We start from the raw sequence: 21,450 nt of genomic DNA, 5'->3' as shown, positions 1-21,450 counted from the left end.
TCTGTGCAATGATGGTAAGTAAAGGAATCTGTTTCTCCAGTTTTGACCTCTCTCTGGACTTCTGTCCCAGGCATCCAGCTGCCTACACCTATTTTCCTCCTGGGTCAGGGGTCTAATAGTCCTATTAAATGGATCACCACCCAGTCTCTCAGTTGATGTCTCTACATCTGTATCTCCACTGCTTTGGTCCTTATCAGCAAACAGTCCCCCTGCCAATCCTGTTATCAAAGCTTTAAAGCCGATGAGTTTTCCTTGGTTTCTCTTTCCCTCACTACCGTTAGCATCCATCCATCACCAAGTCCTGTCAGTTTGACTCCAAAACGTATTTCAAATTCATCTCTTTCTCTCCATGTCCACCACTACCACCCTAGTCCAAAGCACTGTCATTCATCAACTGCAATAGCCTCTTCCCTGGGCTCTCTTGCAATTTTATTGTGTTTCACCGAGTCTGTCCCCCATGCAGCAGGCAGGGTTATTTTTAAAAACCTGAATCAGGTCATGTGCCCCTTAGAAAGACTTCTGCTGGGTTCACATTATTCTTAGCATAAAACCCACATGCCACGCTTTGGCTTATATTTTGGACCCTGCCAGCCTTGCTGATCTCTTTGTCTCATGTTCCCTATGCTTTCATCTACTCCAGCTTCACGACTTCCTTTCTCTTCCTCAAATATGCCAAGCAAGTGCCCATCAGAGGGTCTGCATTAAATCCTTATTTGCTTTAAAACCTGGGGTGCTCTTTCCTCTCATCTGGTATGTCAGGAAATGGTCCTGTTGGCTTACAAATCTGTACAATCACAATTGAGTGGTGTGGGAGGCAACGAAACAAAAATGCATTATGAATGTGTTTTACAGACCCAGCCCAAGACCCCATTCCTCAGGCCCTGCTTGGTGGTTTGGATTTCTCCTGCAATATTTGTATTCATTTTCAACAGTGCACTTGATATTGTATTCATTTTCAACAGTGCACATGGAAAGCCTTTCTGATGAGACCATTTCAAGTTGAGATCTGAATGGCAAGCAAAGAAGCTGTACACATAGAGAGGCCATGCAAGAGAGTAGAGGAGCATCAAGTCAGGACTCAGGGGATCTGGGCTCTAGTCGTAGATCCATCAGTAGAGTGGTGAACTTGGACATGTTTCTAGACCCTTCTGTTCTTCTATTTCCATGAAAAGATATCTACTCTGTAGACTAGGATAACCTGTATAGCGTTGCTACAAAGTCAAATAATTTTCGCTATCATCATCAGCCAACATTCGTGAGTGTGGATAAGATATTAGGTTGGGTCATTTGGAGGATTCATTGAGTATAAACTATGGTTGTTTTTCTACAACACTGTGCAGCCCCATTAAGAAGGTAGTTTAAATCTACATGAACAAAGCTACCGGTTAAAAAGTGTATGGTGCGTAAGGTTTAGTTCTGCAGACATTAACTGCTTAAGGATTTCAGAAGAGAGCTCATTTCTCGTTTAGGTGATCATGGGAAGTTACATGTTGGAGGAGGGATATCAAACAAGTCTTGAATGGGGTCTCCAGTGGGTGAGGAGAAAGAACATTCCAGGTGGGAGAGGTAGGCCCAGAGTTTGTACTAGAGTCAGAGAAGGTCTTCTGACTACAGCAGTGTAGTGACTCAGTCTTTTCTACCGAAGTGTCCTTGGAGGGAGGGGAGTGGGTGTACACTTCCACCTGCTCCAGGCCACCTGAGACCTGAAGGTCATAGGCCGAATTGGCCTATGGCAAGGATTAGAAAAATACTATTATGTTTTAAAATGTTTCATTCTTTTTTATCACATGACCATTTGTTTCTATAATAAGGTAATATCTTATATGACCTCAAGAGTTGTATTTATTTTTTCCCTTTAATATTTGAGTAAATGACAGGTTGCTTATCCTGGTTTTCCTGTGGCTTTGCAGACCCTCACAATAGGCCCCTTGTACCCCCGGAGAACACTCTTCGTGATAGCAGTGAAGGAAAACTGGGTGTTGGTTGATTGATTGACCATAAGACTTGGCAAGAAAGAGCAACCAAAGGATTTCCCCAGGGTTTCAAGCTTAAGAGGCTTAGGGAACGGGAGGGTCACTAACAGATATGGGAAGCTAGGAGGGCAGAGCCCCCTTGGTCACCATCATAGTATTGCAGATACAATTTAGAAATGTTGTGAAAGTCGGTGAATCACATCAGAAGCGTGAGGTTATTATTGTCCGCAGAACAAGGTCTCAGCAAGCCCAGTGCCAGGCCTTCGGTCTAGTACTATCCTTCCAGATCCTCACGGCAGCCTCAAGAGGTTGCTATAATCATTCCCGTTTTGCAGGTAAGAGGTTGAAGGTTAGAGCCATGGCTCTCAACTGGGGGACTGTCCTCCCCAGGGAATGTCTGACAGTGTCTGGAGGCAATTTCCACTGGCATGATTGAGGGCAGAGTTGCCGCTGGCATCAAGTGGGCAGAGGCCAGGAATGTGCTAACCGTCGCACAATGCAGAGGACAGCCCCCGCGGCAAAGATTTATCTGGCCCAAAGTGTCAATAGAGCACAGTGGAGGGTCTTGGTTTAAAAAAAATTTTTTTTAATGGTTATTTATTTTTGAGAGTGTGTGGGGGTGGTGGTGGCAGGGAGGGACATAGAGAGGGAGACACAGAATCCGAAGCAGGCTGCAGGCTCTGGAATGTTAGCACAGAGCCTGAGGTGGGGCTCCAACCCACAAACCACGAGTTCATGACCTGAGCTGAAGTTGGATGCTCAACTGACTCAGCTACCCAGGTGCCCCGAGGAGCTTGGTTTAGAAGGATTAAGTACCTTGCCCAAGATAACGTAGCTAGTAAGTAGCAGAGCCAGGAGCTTCCTGACAATAAGTCCCAAACATGTTTCAAACATATCAGTCTGCCTCCTAAGGTCACTAAACAGCAAAATCTAAAAGTCTGAATTATTATTTTTAAATGCAGAGATTTTAAGAACAATTTCAGAATGGAGGTGATATTTTAAAAATAAGCATCCATCAATAGCACTGCTAGGAATTTACCCAAGGGATACAGGAGTGCTGATGCATAGGGGCAAGTGTACTCCAATGTTCGTAGCAGCTCTCTCAACAATAGCCAAAACATGGAAAGAGCCCAAATGCCCATCCACTGACAAATGGATCAAGAAGATGTGGTTTATCTATACAACAGAATACTACTTGGCAATGAGAAAGAATGAAAACTTGCCATTTGCAGCAACGTGGATGGAACTGGAGGGCATTATGCTAAGTGAAATGAGTCAGTCAGTAAAAGACAAGATACCATGTTTTCACTCCTATGTGGAATTTGAGAAACTTAACAGAAGGGAAGAGGAAAAAATAGTTTCAAACAGAGAGGGCGGGAGGCAAATCATAAGAGACTCTTAAATATAGAGAACAAACTGAGGTTGATGGCAGGGGTTGAGAAGGGAAAATGGGTGCTGGGCACTGAGGAGGGCACCTGTTGGGGGGAGCACTGGGTGTTGTATGTAAGTGATGAATCACGGGAATCTACTTCCGAAGCCAAGAGCCCACTGTATACACTGTATGTTAGNTGCCATTTGCAGCAACGTGGATGGAACTGGAGGGCATTATGCTAAGTGAAATGAGTCAGTCAGTAAAAGACAAGATACCATGTTTTCACTCCTATGTGGAATTTGAGAAACTTAACAGAAGGGAAGAGGAAAAAATAGTTTCAAACAGAGAGGGCGGGAGGCAAATCATAAGAGACTCTTAAATATAGAGAACAAACTGAGGTTGATGGCAGGGGTTGAGAAGGGAAAATGGGTGCTGGGCACTGAGGAGGGCACCTGTTGGGGGGAGCACTGGGTGTTGTATGTAAGTGATGAATCACGGGAATCTACTTCCGAAGCCAAGAGCCCACTGTATACACTGTATGTTAGCCAACTTGACAATAGATTATATTAAAAAAAAAAAATAAAAGCATAAAAATAAGCATCCAGTCGCATGGGTTGATAGTGCTGCTTTTCGCCTTGTATTACGAGGCCTTGCCCCGGGACATCAGTCACCCGTTTCGGGAGCTAAGAAGGTGCTTGTGGTTTATTTCAGGTGTCATTTTCTCAGAAGACCAACCTGTAGCACCAGTGTCATCTACCTCACCTGGAATCAGAACGGACGGCTCGCCTGCCTATAAAGCGTGCGCGCCGGAGACCATGACCCCGCCAGTCATACCCATGAAACGGGCTGTGGCAGAAAGTGGAGCCAGCGATCAGGGGAAGGAGAGGGGAGGGAAGGGGCAGCCCCCCCTCCGCCACAGATCTGAGGGCGGCTTAGTGGAGAAAGAAGCCTTGAGGAAGTTGCCACACTTGTCTTTGTCTCAGTACGACTTACTAGAAACTGAAGTCTCTTTCCAACCCTGGGGGAGTGAGAATTCAGTCCTCAGTCCAGAACCCGCGAATTACGCCCCAGGCTCCCTCCGGGAAGGGCTGCAGAGCAAGTCCCCTCCGGACAGCCTGAGCAGTAGCTGCCCTCAGTGCAACACTGTTATAGCCAGACCTGTGCCTGCACGGGCGTCACTGGATGCCTCCCGCCAGGGGGACCCGCCCTTGAACCAGGAAGTGGACTACTCGGATAGCGAGGTTGCTGTGACTCTCATTGATACTTCTCAACCAGGAGACCCACTGAGTCTGCATGAACCCATTAAAATTGTCATCACCATGAGCAGTACTCCGAACTCCATGACAGACCTGGAAAGCTCCCTCCACCTGAAGGTGATGGGCACCGAGAGAGCCGGTTTAAAGTCTGACGCTGAGCCGGCTGCCCCGGGGGTGGCCAGTCCTCCCCACACAGAGCAGAGAAGAATTCCTGTCATCACGCTGGAGCTCTCTGAGGATGGGGCAGGAGGCGCTATGTGTCCCGAAGGCAGTGGAGGTGACAGGACTCCCGAGAGATTGATGGTGGAGGCGTCATCCAATCAGTGTTCTGGCTATGAGTCTGGGGAAGGGGGAAATGCCACAAAGGACGGCAGTCCGTCCCCCACAGGAGACCGCTGTGAAACAGCACCCCCATTCACACCTCATGCGGCCCCTGAGTCTGAGGGGGCAAAGGAAGGCCAGGCTAACCTTGACCCATCATCTTGCAAAACCAGCCATGAAAAGAGACACACCCGGGTTCTCAGCGTGGACAGCGGGACAGATGTCTTCTTGAGCAAAAGTTCCGCAGAAGTTATTGGCGATAAAGAAAAAACAATACCAACTTCCAAATCTGACCTAGAGGCTAAGGAAGGACAAATGCCAAATGAATCCAACTTCCTGGAATTTGTCTCCCTATTAGAGTCAATCAATACTTCCAAGCTGGCGGCATCCAACGAAAGGAATGGTGCGGTGGAGCAGAACAAAGACAGAGGGCTTCTTAGAGGTATGATTCCACATAATTTCTGTCGTGATGATGCAAAGAAGGCAATACGTATGTTAATTACCTTCTGTGATTTGGTCTTGCAGATGGCGGGATATTGGGCCATTGCTGCTTGGTGTTATTGATAATTGCCGAATGTGCCAATACTAAACTGTGTGTTGAGCACATATTAACATGGGCTTACGCCAGCAGGAGCTTTGAGACATAGGAGTGAATGTTTGGCTTTCCTAGAAGGCCACGATATTGATTTGCAAGGAAATAAGCAATTATATTTTATCACAGTGACAAGAACAATAGATTTCTCTCTCTCTATAGAGTAGATGTATCTGGGAAAGCTGATTGTAAAGTACGTTTCTGTGAGATGAATCCACTTTTCTGTTGAGTTCCGTTATAAAGTCCTGTATGCAGGATGCCTTAAGTATCCCAATTTGTAAACATAATTATAACAAACACACAGCTCTTAATTTATGTCAAGCACTGTCCTCAGCACTTTACGTGAATTAATAAGGATGACAGTATATTGTCATCTGCCCCACAGGGTCCTCATTTATAGTTATTTTGCCACTATAATGCCACCTTTCACTCTCAAAAGTGTTCCCAGTTTGAATAATAAATTATATAGTTACTCTCATCTTAACTCATTTACTCCTCATATAACCTTATTGAAATAGTCACATGTGGCTACAGGCTACCATATTGGATAGCGTGGGTCTGTACATGTGTGTCTTCCCAGGAAGCTTTGTGTAGGGTGGACAGAGCCCTCGCTTTGGGACCTCAGAGCCCAGGGGCAAATTTTGGTTTCGCAGTATCAGCTGGGTGAGACTGGACAATTTACTAAATCCGTCTGAGTCACAGTTTCTTCAATAAAGCAGGAGTAACAATATGCTGCAGATTTACTGTGAGGATTCAGTTAGGAAAATAGGGAAAAAGTCTTCCTCCATAATCAATTTCAGCCTTTTATTCTGATTTTCCCCTCAGGTCACATGTTAGGTTTATTTGATTTGTCTCCTTAAGTTTCTGTTCCTAAATTTGCCAGCTAACCACATTCAATCTGAACAGTATTAAATTGGAAATCTAGGGATGTGCAAAGAAATGATGCTACGTAGTTTTCTATGGAAAAGAAGAGGCTTGTTTTCAGGAATCTGCCTGTATGGCAGGGAGGGAGGAGCTAGAGTGGATTATTGACCCCTTCCAGGAAAGGACAGAGGTTTTTAATTGAAGGATAAAAGAGAAGGAGGTAAGTCTTTTACGTCTTGGAGATCGGTAATATCTTCTTGCTCCTCTGTCACTACATAATAATTTGTCATGTGCTGTTATCTAAAAACCTGATTTCTTGTATATGCTGTATGTTAGCCAACTTGACAATAAATTATCTTAAAAAAAACAAAAACCCAATTTCAGAGTATATTTCTAAAACAACGCGACAGTGTTTAATGATAGCAGCAGCGTAGGCAATGCGCCCTCACCTTTCTCCTGCTTGATAGTGGAACAGTGCTTGAGCATTCCATGATTGTAAAAAGATACATGATTTCCCAGTTCTCCGTGTGTTACTCTTATTTCCAACCCAGGCCCTCCCCGCAAAGGGCTTTATGATTATCGTCAGGGCTTGGGGATATCCTAAGGTTCAAGGCTATGGAAAACCGCACATGTCTCAAAAGCCTTTGAAAACCGTGTTTTTGTTTTGCTTTGGTGCAGCTTAATTTAACTTTGTGGAAATAAACAAAGACCGCTCAAGTGACAAGCAAAGGCTATTATTCGGAGCTCGCTACAGCAAGGGAGCCAGCCACCATTACCTGTGTTTGGGCAGAGACTCAAAGGCAGGTGGAAGAGTGGGATAGCTTTGTAGCAGAGAAAAGGAAGGCTTCAGGTGTGCTCTGCTGGGAGGCTGGGGAGACTGGGGACAGGCTAATTACAGCATCCCGCGTGATTGGTACCGGGGCATATTTGGCTCTCTCCGGCTGGAAGCAGGGATAAAAGTCAGGAAGGCTCTCAGTAATTAATCAAGTCCTGGCCATTTGGGGCTGCTTCTTACAGAGGTTATCATTTGGCTTCCAGGACTGTTGGCTAGAAATAATCATCTGACTTTCTACACGTCTGACTTGTCCATAGTATGTTGGCTTCCTGAGCTGGTTGCTGTAGACCTGAGCTGGTTGCTGTAGATTGTGGGTCAGAGTTCTATTTATATATATATCTTGTGTGGCCACTGACTATTTTGTATTCAGTCTCTTCTAGAATTTCTAAGAAAGTCATCATGAATGTATGTAGAGACGCTTTTTGAAGAATTATCTGAAGTATGGGGGCGCCTGGGTGGCTTAGTTGGTTAAAGCGTCCGACTTTCGCTTGGGTCATGGTCTCGCGTTTCGTGGTTTCGAGCCCCACATCGGGCTCTGTGCTGACTGCCAGCTCAGAGCCTGGAGCCTGTTTCAGTCTGTGACTCCCTCTCTCTGACCCTCCCCTGCTCACGCTGTCTCTCTGTCTCTCTCTCCTAGAAATAAATAAAAAATATTTAAAAAAAAAGTTAAAAAAAATTAAAAAAAAAAGAATTATCTGAAGTATGGAAAAGTGGAAACAACCTAAATTTGCAACAATAGGGCTCTAGTCCAATGAATTATGGCGTATCAGTGTAATATTACAGAACTACCATTTTTATGTGGTATAAGAATATCTGATGTCATTGAATATTTATGATACTTTACCATAAATATCACAAGTTATAAAATCATATCTGTATTATAACTTAATTTTTGTAAAAAAAATATATGCCTAACAGAAAAGACAGGTATGGTGTATGTATCAAACTGGCTCCAGTATCAGCATGATAGGGTTAAGAGTGATTTAAAATTTTTTCTTTCCTCTAGTTTTAATTACATACAGTTAATATGCACTGTTTTAATAGAAACTTCCCGTGAATGTGTTATTTTAAAGGGGAAAAAGGAAAACACGTAGTCTGAATGTTGACTAATGCAATGTACTCATTTAAGAGAAGGAGAGGCTAGGGGCGCCTGGGTGGCTCAGTCGGTTAAGTGTCCGACTTTGGCTCAGGTCATGATCTCACGGTTCTTGGGTTTGAGCCCCGCGTCGGGCTCTGTGCTGACAGCTAGCTCAGAGCCTGGAGCCTGCTTCAGATTCTGTGTCACCCTCTCTCTCTGACTCTCCTGTGCTCACACCGTCTCTCTCTCTCTCTCTCTCTCTCAGAAATAAATAAAACATTAAAAAATTAAAAAAAGAGGAGAGGCTAAAATATGAGAAAGAGACATGAATAAATAGGAGACAGATTTGTGTAGCACGAAGGGGTGGAGCTGTCTGCCTTCGCCTTTCTGCAACTTTGTACGTGATATGATCACTGGCTAACGCTACTTGTTACGATAGCACTTTCTCACAAATGCGTGTCCTGAAAACTGAAAACTTCTGTCTTGACAAGCTGTCGAATGAAAGGCAAACATTTTTGGATCCAAGAAATTCTAATGGTAGTTTCACAGATGCGCTGGGAATGTTTATTTTCAGGACTTACATAGAAGCCAGCGATGTGTCTCTAATTGCCTGGAGGCTGAGGATGAAAAACGCTGTTATATACGTACCCGTGGGATTCATACTCCAGGGGAGCTTACATGATTTGACTCTTTGCGGGCCCATGCAGATCTTGGTGGCCTTTTCAAATGGCATGTGTTGAAAGGACCTGTGGGTTCAAACCACTCACTTAGACAACAGTTTACTCTGAAGAACATAACTCTTGGTGTCTTTGGTCTTGGGGATACAGTGGTTATTTTAACCCAAAAAGTGGCTGTTGGGGTGTATCCTCAGACAAGGAAGGGCTGACCCTCAGGGGTGGGTTCCATTGTGCATCACGGTATCACGACTCTTGCTTTGGTCAGTTATTTAAAGAGGATTGCAGAAACTCAAAGAACCTGTCCGTACCTATTGATTTTGGCATTCTTCTTCACCTTAAATTATTCCCCGGGGCAAGGAGCAGGTGTTGCATCTCACTGTGTCTTCCACGGTGCCAAGTATATAGTTCAAAGTCAGCTCTTTAATGAATATCCACTTTATGAAGGGGCTAAATCTACCTTTACCTTGAAAACTTAGATGTGGAGAATGAGGGAGAAGGAATGATTGATAAGATTTTAAAGTGGCAAAAGGGGCCTTGCTCCCAAATAGCCAGGTTTGCTTATGTAATTATTTTTTTTCATCTGATGCTGTCCATTTATGAGTTATGAACCTTTCAGGCCCAAGTAATCTAAATGGGTGACTTTCTGCCCACTGAGCAGTGACCCAGTGGTCACTGGGGTTATTTCAAAGGCATCTCTGAATCTAGAGTACACAGTGTCCATAGATCTCTAAATCACCTGTCTCTAACATATAAACGCGTCTGTTTTTCAAATATACTTGGGTACTGTCATCATTAGTAAAATTACAATGTATTTAAGCACATTCTGAATTCATAGGAGCTATGTAGATTTTCTGTCTATTCTTGTTTCAGTTTTGGTAACTTACTTCCAAGGACTTTCACATTCATTTCTTGTTTAACATTATGTTAACACATAAAAATGATGTTTTTCAGATAACTGCTCCCAGGAGAAAAAGGAGGAACTCCAGGAAAGTGAAAAACCTCATGGGCACAGTTCCAAACAAGGAAAACCAGACGTGCAAAGTCAAGACCACACTAGCACCAGCCCCGTGTTCACTGAGCCTGCCAAGATCACGACCCTGTGAGCGTAACTTACTTACTTAGCTTCACGTTCGTGCAACGTGTGAAGCAACCTCAGTTGGTGGCTGCTTCTTTTAATGGTTTGTTAAGGATAAGAAGGAGCTCCGAACAGTTTTTGAAACTCTTATATATGTTAAGTTTCCAGGGCAATAGACAAAGACAAATAATCTACAGGGTGACTTCCCAGCAAGATAGTTCTGTCTTGCAAGTCATCAGTGGGCCTGAAACATCTGTGCAAGATGACATGTCTGTGGATGCCATGCATGTCTTCATTGATGAGCATGGTAAGTCTGTACTGACGGGGAAGAAGGGATAAAGCTGGTGGCTTTCTGAGGCCCACATAGTCTCTTAGCCTCAGCACTAGACTTTGGAACAGGAAGACTTAATCCTATGGTTGCTCACATATAATGTTCTCAGAGCAGAGTGATCTCCTTCCTGCCTCAGGGCCTTTGCACATAGCATGGCCTCTGCCCACAATGTGCTGTTTATCGTCTGTATCTTTTTTTAATTTTTTAATGTTTTATTTATTTCTGAGAGAGAGAGAGACAGCATGAACAGTGGAGGGTCAGAGAGAGAGGGAGATACAGAATCTGAAGCAGGCTCCAGGCTCTGAGCTGGCTGTCAGCACAGAGCCTGACACAGGGCTCGAACCCACGAACTGTGACCTGAGCCAAAGTTGGACGCTTAACCAACTGAGCCACCCAGGTGCCCCTATTGTTCATATCTTAATTCTAAAGAAAGCTCTTTGGGAAAACCTTTTCTGGCCTCCCCAGACTTAGTCAGATTCCTCTGCACTTTGCTCTTAAAACCATGTTTTTTTCCTTCTTTGATACTATTATAACGTCTAATTATTTATTGACCTATAATAATTTGATTAATGGTATTTCCCCCCTCACAACTGTAAACTTTAGGAAAGCAGTGCCTAGTACCTAGTAAATATTTATTGGATGGATGTTGAAAATCTGACCTTGATATATATTTTTAGTGCTTTGTTATAAAAAGGATTTAAGATAGAGAAAGAAAAAAAATAAAGAGAAGGAAGGAAGAAAGAGAGAAAGAAAGAGAGGGAAGAAAGGAAAGGAAGGGAAGGAGGAAGGAAGGAATATTAAGTGGCAAGTTCAAAGTTCTGTAGATAAGTGATATACATCCTTGTTTTTTGAGCATGGGTTTTTGGCTCAAAACATCAATTAATGTTTTTTATACATCAAGTAATGTTTGTTATTTTACTCTCAAAAGGATCCTGGTTTGGATAATAAATGATATGGTTACCCTATCTATACATCAGTCCTTTGTGGTCTGAAGTGTTTTTGCATCGGCAGACTTATAAGAAGTCTTTTACACTCTAAACAACAACATATCAAGGCCTCCAGGGGGGTGTTGTCTTCCTTATTAATGTATCTCTTGGTGGGAGGAGCCTTCACGTTGAGGTCCTGTCCTTCAGCCTCCATTCCAGCTTCTGCTAACACAGTTAATTATGCACCCATGTCACCTGAAGAAGGTACTCCTCAAGCCTATTCTGGGGAGAGACCATTTACATTTACAAAGTGAACTGATTTTCACACCTCAATACCCGGAACCTCTTTAGCAGACTAATTTAACTCTGCAAATTAATTCCATCTCTTGCTGTTCCTCATTACCAGGCTGACACACTAGTCAGTGCTCTGTGCCACAGCTCATCTGCGAATTCCGAGGTGGGGAGGGTAGGTCTCATGCGCTCCACCAGTCAAATCCACGCGCGTGAGAAGCCTCTTTTAGCACATGATACAAAGAAACATGGGCCTGGTATGTTTTGTCATACTGACACATATTGAAAATGTACAAGACAATGAACTGAAAACAGCTGACCTTTGAACAACAGAGCTTTGAACTACACAGGTCCACTTACACGCATCTGTTGTTTTGTTTTTGTTTTTTCGTATAAATACAGTGCAGTCCTATAAATGTATTTTCTCTTCCTTATGATGTTCTTCATGACATTTTCTTTTCTCTGGCTTACTTTATTATTAGAAGACAATATATAAAACATAGAACATTCAAAATGTGTGTTAAATGACTTTGTGTTTATGCGTAAGGCTTTCCCTGTTAATTAGTAGCTGAGTTTTTGGGAGAGCCAGAGTTACACATGAACTTCCAAGTGTGTGGGTGGTCCATGCCCCGAACCCCTGAGTTGTCCCAGGGTCAAATGTATATAAAAGTGAATTAAGGGATGGTGCAAATTAATTGATCAAAAGCAATTAATTAGTAGGACTGAGGCAAACTTGTCTGAGCATACTCTTAGAGAGGTACATCAAGAAGATTTTTTAGTTACAAAATCTGTGGAAAAATATAAAGAATGGACCTAGACTACCATCTTATTATGAAAACAGTCCAAAATGAGTTCCTTCTAACTTGAAAAATGTATAAGCTGAAATGATCGTATACAAATATTGCCTAAATACTCTTCGCTGAAATTTCATGGTTTTCTAGGGGAAATTAGATCCTGTTATTTAAAGTCTGGAAATCAGAAAGAAGGCCCTTTGCACCATCAGCCATCAAATTATGACAGCTTCTCTCGAGCTCGGTAAGTGGAGGTCTGGTTTCAGGTTTGGGGGCACTCTGGTTGCTGGGCGGCATGCAAATTAGTCTGACTGCAAATGAAGTGAGGATCCTGGTGTAGAATGAATGTGTTAACCCGTTTGTAGGTGTCGAAGCACGTGGGTTTTGTGTGCGAGAAAAAGAAACTCTGACATCGTAGAAAAATAAAAAATAAACGGAGTCATTTTTGCAGTAGCCACGTCCAAAAATGAATATAGCATGTAAATATGAAGAGAGAGGAGTCCTGTGCAAGCAACAGTGCTCCCTTGTGGTTGGACGATGGTACAGCACAAGATCCGGGCCTTAGATTTGTCCTGAGGAATGGACCAGAAACCTAGTTCTCACCCTCAGTAATGAAGGCCAGCTCTTTTGTAGATAGATCATCTAAACATCTTCCCTATTTTCCTTCCTTCAGAATGTATTGCATAACTTACTAAATCATGTTCTAAATTACGTTACTTCAGTCTGATACTGAGTTAGCCTGTGCATCTGGAATATACCCGGATTCATGGGCAAGCTGTAAACCTTACTAGTGGCGGGCGGAATTCCTTGTCCGCCCTGGACTTTGAGATTCGTTGCGGAGAATTCACATGGACAACCTCAGTTGCCTGCTCTTTAGTGTGGAAGCACAGTTTTCACGTACGTTCCTTTAGAATTGCACGTATGTATGAAGATTTATGGGAGTCCTCTGTGGTGTGATTCGAATGCCTCAGGCTTCACGTCTGGGGAGTTCAAAGGGAGGTACGGGAACCGTAATTCCAGAGCCTGCGTTCAGTGCTCTGGGGCCAAGTTTCCTGCACAGGTGTGCATGGCAGACCCAAGGAGGAGCCTCCTGCGAGCCTAGAAGAAAGTCTGTGTCTCCAGCCGTCTGGTGTCCAAGTGGAATTTTGTTGTGCGCCAGCCTGTTAGGGTGTTTCCTCGCTGTTGCCACTGCTGCGTAAGAGCGCTGGTGCCAGCCACTCCCGTGGAGTCACCTTGTGTCGTAGGTGGTGGCTCTCCCGGGCCATGCTGGCCCCACTGGGCCCGGCCCTGAGGCTGCCTGCTGTGTCCAGGGGAAACAGGCATATTCTCTGATGAGGTTTTCTAGGGGGAGGGGGTGACAGTAGGGTTCGTGGTGTCCGGAGCCGACGACCAAGTAAGAAATTTTGACGTCTTTGGTGCACAAAGGGGATGTTATGAAAGCAGGGGGCAGGACCCAGGGCAGAAAGAGCTGTCCCGGGACCATGAGGAGAGACGGGTTATGTACTGTGGGGTTAGGGGAGGGAAAGTCCAGCGGAAGTTTCCGGGGGGATTTTCATGTGCTAAGGGCTCACGGGATACTGGAGGCCTAGCTGCTGTCAGGGGAAGGTTATTTCTGCCCCAGCAAAGCACGAGCATGAAGTCAGTAGGGAGCTCCTGGAGAAGCTTTGACTCTGCCGGCCTCAAGCGTGTGTCGGTGGGCTGCAGGTTACAAGGAAATTGAGTTCCATCGGCCATTTCCTCCTGCCGTAAACATCACCATGGAGGGGCGATGGAGGCTCAGACCCTGCAGGACTGTGATCTGTATCAGTTAACAATTTGCCCCTCCCCGCCCCCCTTTGTTCTTGGGCAGCCAGGATTGCCCGAGGGACATCACGCATGTCCCACCTGATTTGGGGGGGAGTTTGCAGCCTGTCACCTTGCCTTATGCCCCTTGTCATTCTCCATTACTTGCAGCCTTCCATTCTTCTTCTGTCTCTGGGTTGCCCACGTTCCCATCTAAATAGACAGAGGGCGCCTGGGTGGCTCAATCGGTTGAACTTGATTTCGGCTCAGGTCATGATCTCAGGGCCGTGGGATCGAGCCCCACAGTGAGCTCTACACTGAGTGTGGAGTCTGCTGAAGATTCTCTCTCCCTCTCCCTCTGCCTTTCTCCCCACAACTCATGTGCTCTCTCTCTCTCTCTCAAATACCAAAAACAAAACAAAACAAACAAAACAAAAAAATCACCGAGAAAACAAAATTCTCTCCAGCCAAAAGACACACAAAGTCCCTATGTGAATGGAGACCCAGGAGAAGAGGGGGGTTTGCTGCCCTCACGTGAGCCCCAGCCTCCAGGACATTCCTTACAGGGCTTGATGGACTGAAGCATCTAAGATGGCAGCTTTCTCGAGCCAAATACTTAATTCCACATAAATGCAGCATGGAAAACTGTCACATTATCCTGCAATCCTCAGTTGCAAGCTGTAGTGTTTTTAAACTAAATTTAAAACAATGACAAGCCCCCTATCTTATCCCAAAATAAAGCTTCAAGACTTTCCTATTATTATCTTCATGGGTAAACGTGCTTTACTTCCCCTCTGTAAATGCTTTAATAGCCTTTGCCGGTAATGCCAGTGAGAATAAAGGCATGCATTTAGAGCCTTAAAAAGTTAAAAACGTACAGCGTGCAAATAAGAACCAGAGAGAGCGCCTGCAAGGTTTCTAGCAGGCTCTATCTACCTCCTTAGGTTTCGCCTCACGCAGAGCCACCTGCTAACTTGAGTTTCCCCCATTCATTGCTCTCCCTTTATTAAATTTCCCACAAGTCATGCTTTCTTTCGTCTCCCTTGCATTTCCTCTCCAGATTAGAGCTCTTTTATGTGTAGCCTGTGCTCTGTTTCCACAGCTGCCTGGGCTTCGGTTTGCCACAGGGCATTAACTCAGAGCGAGAGAGCTTCTGGCCAGGGTGGTTGCTGGGGCTGCTGAATGTGTGTGTGCCGAGAACCCCTTGGGCAGCCTCAGGTTATTCCTTCCCAAGCTCTGCCTTTTATGGTACATACCCTTCCTTAGACCCCCTTCCTGCTACACCTGAGAGAATCCAAGTCAAAAGGCCTCCTTACCTTGGGAACTTGGGGTCGTGTAATGGAGACATCTTGTAGCTGTCTTCAAGGGTGTGGTTTTTCCTTCTCTGTCTCTCTCCTGCTCCTGTGTTTTGACACCACTCCCAAATACCCCACTCTGGCAGTCAGAAGATGCCTGTAGTAGCCGTGGGCCTTATGTCTTCTCTCATTCAAGTCCAGCAAGGACAACATGCCTATTCCCATGAACCCCAATATAAATCTCATTGAGTCTGATTTGGTTCTGGCTGGACCACGTTCCCTGAGCCCAGGCACCAAGGCCAGTACTTGGCTGAGATCTACGTTCATGTGCAGAACTGGAATTGTAAGTTCCCTCTGAGAAAGCAGGGGGTGGCTCTTTAGGGGTAAATTTGGAGTAGGGTGGATGGATGTGGGGCAGCAAAAATCAATAGATGACCCCGTGAGGACTTTGCTTCTGGTAAAATCATTCGATTAAATTAATTACTGAGCTTCTCTAAGAAGAATAATGGGGGGCACCTGGGTGACTCAGTTGGTTAAGCGTCTGACTTCAGCTAAGGTCAAGATCTTGCAGTTTGTGGGTTCACTCCCTGCATCAGGCTCTGTGTTGACACCTCAGAGCCTGGAGCCTGCTTTGGATTCTGTGTCTCCCCTTCGCTCTTCTCCTCTCCTGCTCATTCTCTGTCTCTTTCTGTTTCTCAATAGTAAATAAATGTTAAAAAAAAAAAAAAAAAGAATGGTCAAGTTTTGTAGAAGCAGCTTTCCACTCCAAGAAAAACTTTATTTAAGGTCCCTGGTCATCACTGCATTTCTTGTATGTGAACATGCCGATTGAGGGTTCTTGGCCCACCACCTCCCATGCCAGGTCCTAAGTCTTTGGCCACCTGCCCTGTCCCCAAGGTAATTGGGCAGGGCATTGGTTTTAAGAGCCCCAGGAAAGAATGGCACATGGCCATGCATATCTTCTCTTTGTGCTTCACAGATAAAATGGAATAATATACATGTTTGCTTTCACACGTACAGACCATTGAGAATATCCATGCTCTCTATACTGCCTGTGCTTTGAAATAAGTTAGTTGTTCAGAGGGGACTTGGTTATGGGGTGTTGTGGCAACTCAATGGCCCATTTGGGCCTAGGGGATGCACGGTGCTTCCTGTTGAATGCGTGAGAACAAAACTCCCATCGCTTCACTCAGCAAAGTTATAGCATTGAAGAGGCTCCCTCGGCTCTTCTGGAGAAGTGGAGAAGGGGCTGCCATCTGGTTAACTCCTGTTCAGGAAAAGCAGCTGAGTGCTATGCAGAGTCCTGTGGTCTTCTGGATTTCGACTGCTGTCTGAGGAGCTTATGCTGGATATTCCAACAGTCTGAAAGTCCTCCCTAGAGTTAGGGACAGTGGAAGCTATGCCATCCGTCATGGGAGCCTCATTTCTTTGGGTTCATAATGAGGCTTGGCTTTCATGGAAGTTTGTGATGTAATGATGATTTGGGCATCTCTGACTTGATTGTATGAAGGGAAAACTGTTGTAAATAGGATAAAAGCAAGCAAGTCAACTGAAGTATTTTAGTCCCTGCATGAACAGACCACTGTGTGTGGGGCATGTGCACGGGGGAGAGCGTCCTCTATCTGTAATGTAAAGAAGGATACCAGAGCAGGGGTGCTCAGGTGGCTCAGTCGGTTAAGCATCCGACTTCAGCTCAGGTCATGATCTCGCTGTCAGTTCGTGGGTTCGAGCCCCGCAGCGGGCTTCATGCTGACAGCTTAGCGCCTGGAGCCTGCTTCGGATTCTGTGTCCCCCTCTCTATCTCTGTCCCTCCTCTGCTCACACTCTGTCTCTCTCTCTGTCTCAAAATAAGTTAAAAAAAACAATTAAAAAAAATAAAAGAATGACACTGGAGCAGAAGGCAGAGGATCAAGTGCAAGGCCAGCAGGTCAGGGTTTTGTAAACGTGGAAGGGCCAGGTAACACCTTGCTCCTGTGCTCCAACACACCTCTGGTCTTTCTGTGGGAAGCAGCATTATGGTGGTTCCTGGCCCCTGTAATAATTCTGGTAGTGGCCACCACCGCTTATTAAATAGGCATTATGTGCGAAGCACTCTGCCAAGTCATCAGTTGTCCCATTTCACTTGCAAGGCACAACTGAGGCAGGTGGTATTTGCTCCGTTTCACAGAAAAGGAAATAAGACTAAAACGTGCTCAACCTCAGTGGCTAGCAAGTGGGCTCAGGGCACGTGGGTCTCCCTCCCTGCTCCTCTGCCTCAGCAGGGGCCACAGACTCAGAGCCCCGTGGCTCCCAGGCAGGTAGTGTGGATGGCGGAAGTGGCCGGTGTCACGTGGTAGGAGTGGCGGGTCCTGCAGGCTGCTGGAGGGCATTAATCTACTTAGACCAGCTCAGTAAGCCCGGCCCTACTGGATTCTCCGGTACTTTCCACAAGGAGCTAAAAATCCCCATTTATTTGTAAAGTTCTCGTTTGCTTAGCGTCATCAGTTTGATTTGGTTTGAAATACCACAGGCCACAGATGACATGTGTGTGGTCACTGTGGCCTGGGGACTACTGGCTGTCCAGTCCTGCTCTGAAGCCCAGGCCTTTACCCCACTCCCCGAGACTTCCTGTGGAGCAGCCCTACCTGCAAACACACACCCTACAGAGATGCCCTTACGTGGCTCCCGCCACCCAGCAGGCGTGCACTGAGCTCGCCCTCCGCACCCCTGCGCTGCCCTGCCCCTCATCCCTCTTCTCTGCGAAGCCCATGCTGGCCGACCTTCAGCCCTTCCTCTCTAAGCATCTGCTCTTCTTTACCTTGATTGCCCTTCTCCATTCAGTCCTACCCTTTGGAATAATCATCTCTCGAAGCACAAATTACAATCTGCCTCTTTGTACTTCTTTATCTTATCAGTCCCTGCAGTGAAAATAAATCGGCTGCTCTGTGTCACTGACAGAGGAGGCCTTACCACATTCTCCCTGGTTCTCATGTATTTGTGTAGGACTCCCGTCCCTCCTAGACTGTACTTGTGTAGAGAAAAGTGCCTCTGACCAGTGCCTTTAGAGCCCTCACTTAGCCCTCTGTGGATAGACGTTCAGTAAATACTGAATTGAGTCACATTGGATCATTGGAAATGACAGAGCAAGCCCAGATGGGGTTTGGACAGCTGAGCATTCAGCGAGAGCAGGTGAGAAGCTGAATCGGAGAAGCAGTCAAGTCCCGGAGACCAAGAGGCCTGGTTGAGGAGTGTGCGCTGTGTTCTACCTGCAGCAGCAATTCAACCTATTTATAGACTGAAACAATCTGGTGAACGTGGGAACATCAAGACAACATCGCCCTCACCCTGTGGTGCTCGGGATGAAAGAGCCAGAAACACTAGCAGTTTGCCTGGTCATTTGATTATAGAGCATTACCTTTTCCTTTTCGTAAGTGGGGAAATGAACCCCAAAAAGCCCCCAAACTGAAAATAACTAAATGAAATACAGCCCTGCAGAATGACTTTTTAAACCACTGTACAGAGAAATCAGAGAGTGCAGCTGACATTTGATTTTCCCATCTTGTATTCCACTCATTCTCCAGGGCGTAGTTCTCTGTGTCCTCATGGAAGGGGGCTGTGATGGGCCATCAGGTTTGGTACCGAGTAGCCTGCACACGAGTCTCAGTCTTAGGCTGATCCAGGCTTCAGTTCCAACACTCACGGGGACTTTTTGGTTGACACTGAGCCACTTGCTTAACTCTATTGAGTATCCATTTGCTTATCCGTAAATGGAAATGATACAGTAATCAATTCACTGAGCGGCTTTGAAAGTGAACTATAACAGGCAGATGCAGGTCTTAGGACAGTACTTGCCACAAGGGTATTGTTACTATCTACAAACTGGAGCCGTAGGGCCAGGGGCTCAAGTTCACTGTGACCTGGCAGGGCAGAGCACCCTGAATTGACCTCGGTGGAGGCCTTCACTCCAGCCCCTTTACGAGTTACTTTATGGGATTGTTAAGGTGGCTAAGTACTTTGCACACTCTCTGTCAGCCTGCCGTGTTCCAACATTTTGGCTTCTGTGGACATTTTAGAGTAGGTACTTTAATATTGTATCCCGGCTTTTAATGCCATTGAATGTGGAGTTCTCACTACAGTAAACATAAACTTTGATTTTGAACTTGGAAGGAGTCCTATTTAGGGCTGTTGCTAAGCCAGTCAGCCATGGAAGATATTGGAAAAGCAGCTTTTTCCCTGCAAGGCAACTTCAGTGGCTGGGATTGCCTCCAACTAGGCCATTAAACCACTGATTCTTAGTATTGGCAAGAAAGCCATTCCTCTCTGCCATTGTTAAGTCCAGTCGCCCTGTGACAGTTTTATATCCCTGACTCCCAAGCATGAATAGGGAATTGTTTGCGGTGTAACTTCCATGTCTCTTTGGGGATTCCTGGAGGAAAGCGGCAGAGGAAACAAATTTCCCTCCTTGGCCCCACTGTCATTGTGGGAACTAGCGTATTTCTCATTAACTGCCAAAGAAATGTAAGCAGCGTTTTCCCGGCTGTGCAATAGCTGTCCGTAAAGCAGGTACCTTTAGTAACACTCTCTAACATAGCTCTACTTTCCCCAGATACTAGAACGAGGGAACTCCGGCTTGAATTGCAGCATTTAGAATTGCTACTTAAAAACCTTTCAGAGGACAAATTCATTAGCCAGCACGTAGGATTGACTCAGTAGCTCAGAGCCTAAAATGAGCCAAACTCCCTAGAAAGATATAGTTAGTCATCTGCCCAGAAAATCAGAGTTGAGGTAGGCTCTCTGCTTAGGAAGTTGAAGTGTGTCTTGTATCTAGAAGATTCATTGCAGCCTGGACTTTTCAGATGTCCTCTGCAGATCTTGCAATTAAAGCCTGATAAGTTCTTTCTTTGTTCAGCAAAGATTTACATTTCTTTTGTCTATGCAGTCTTGCAAGTAACATAGCACAGCTCTCTTCTGTGAAAGATCTACAACCGTGCTTCAGTATTAATCTAGATTTTCCAGTGTCAGAAGCAATCTGACGAAAATGCATGCAAAATGCATATTGTCTGGTGGCCGGTGAAATCTGATGGAAAGACATAGTGTTTACTTTGATTTTGAGTCTCTATTATTCAAAATGTAGGCGTAGTTGCCCGCTGAATGGAAGACTCATTCTAGAACATATACTAGCTTATAGGATTTTTATTGGGAGATTTTTTTTTTTATTAAAAATTTTTTTTAAATGTTTATTTTTGAGAGAGAGATGAAGTTTTCATCCACGCACGGAGTCATAAGGATGGAAGGTTTATGAGGTTGATTCTAGAAAGACTTCTGTTTCGTGGCACCCTCTGTGACTCCCTGGGAAGGGCTGATGCACTATTTTGGTGGCTGCAGCTGCGGCTGCCACAAGGTGGCAGCAGACGCCATGCCTGAGGCTCTGTCTCTCTCCTTCCTTTTCCTCCTGTGCACAGATGAATTTTACTGTCCTGTGAGAGCTGTTTGCAGACTCTCAATCTAGGATCCCCGTTAAAGTTCCAACTAAAGGTTATAGTTTTTAAAACAAGGTTGCTTTATTTAAATATCCTACATACTAAGTACATTGCTTGGCTGTGACTTCCATTTTCAGGCTGCCCCTCTGGGTGGCTTGTTCCCATATCCGCCCCCTGGAATACAAGAAGTACGAGCAGAAAAAGAGGTCTTCCTTCTTTAGATGGGGGGCCATAATTTTGAGATCTGGGGAAAAGGAAGAATTTCAGAACATTTTTTCCCACAGTAATGGGAAAATGTAGAAGCAGCAGGCGTATTTTCATTATTTGTTGCTTGCAGAAGCCTAAATGAATGAAAACCGGGGAGTATAATATGCTGGAATGTTGTCCCCATCAATCTGAGGCTCAGCTCTTCCCGTACGAGAGTCACCTTTCTGGCCCAGACTAGCCCCTGGTCCCTGGTTCGTCTTTATATCCTCCAAAGGCTGCCACTTTGGTAGTTTCTGTCACGAGCCACTATTTCTGCTATTGCCCT

General features: G+C 45.2%; 1 protein-coding gene across 1 annotated transcript in view; it reads left to right on the top strand.

Annotated features, from left to right (window-relative positions):
* Positions 1–21,450, top strand: part of PCNX2 (pecanex 2) — a 300,955-nt gene that overhangs the window by 34,292 nt on the left and 245,213 nt on the right. The window contains exons 5-8 of the mRNA XM_077751690.1: positions 4,057–5,364; positions 9,920–10,067; positions 10,205–10,350; positions 12,533–12,626. Of these exons, the coding sequence (XP_077607816.1) occupies positions 4,057–5,364; positions 9,920–10,067; positions 10,205–10,350; positions 12,533–12,626 (1,696 nt within the window). The remainder of the gene's footprint in view (positions 1–4,056; positions 5,365–9,919; positions 10,068–10,204; positions 10,351–12,532; positions 12,627–21,450) is intronic.

This window comes from Crocuta crocuta, unplaced genomic scaffold (genome assembly GCF_008692635.1).
Source record: "Crocuta crocuta isolate KB4526 unplaced genomic scaffold, BGI_CrCroc_1.0 scaffold59, whole genome shotgun sequence".
Classification (NCBI taxonomy): domain Eukaryota; kingdom Metazoa; phylum Chordata; class Mammalia; order Carnivora; family Hyaenidae; genus Crocuta; species Crocuta crocuta.
The sequence above is the reverse complement of the archived record's forward strand: the minus strand, read 5'-3'. Positions and strand labels throughout refer to the sequence as shown.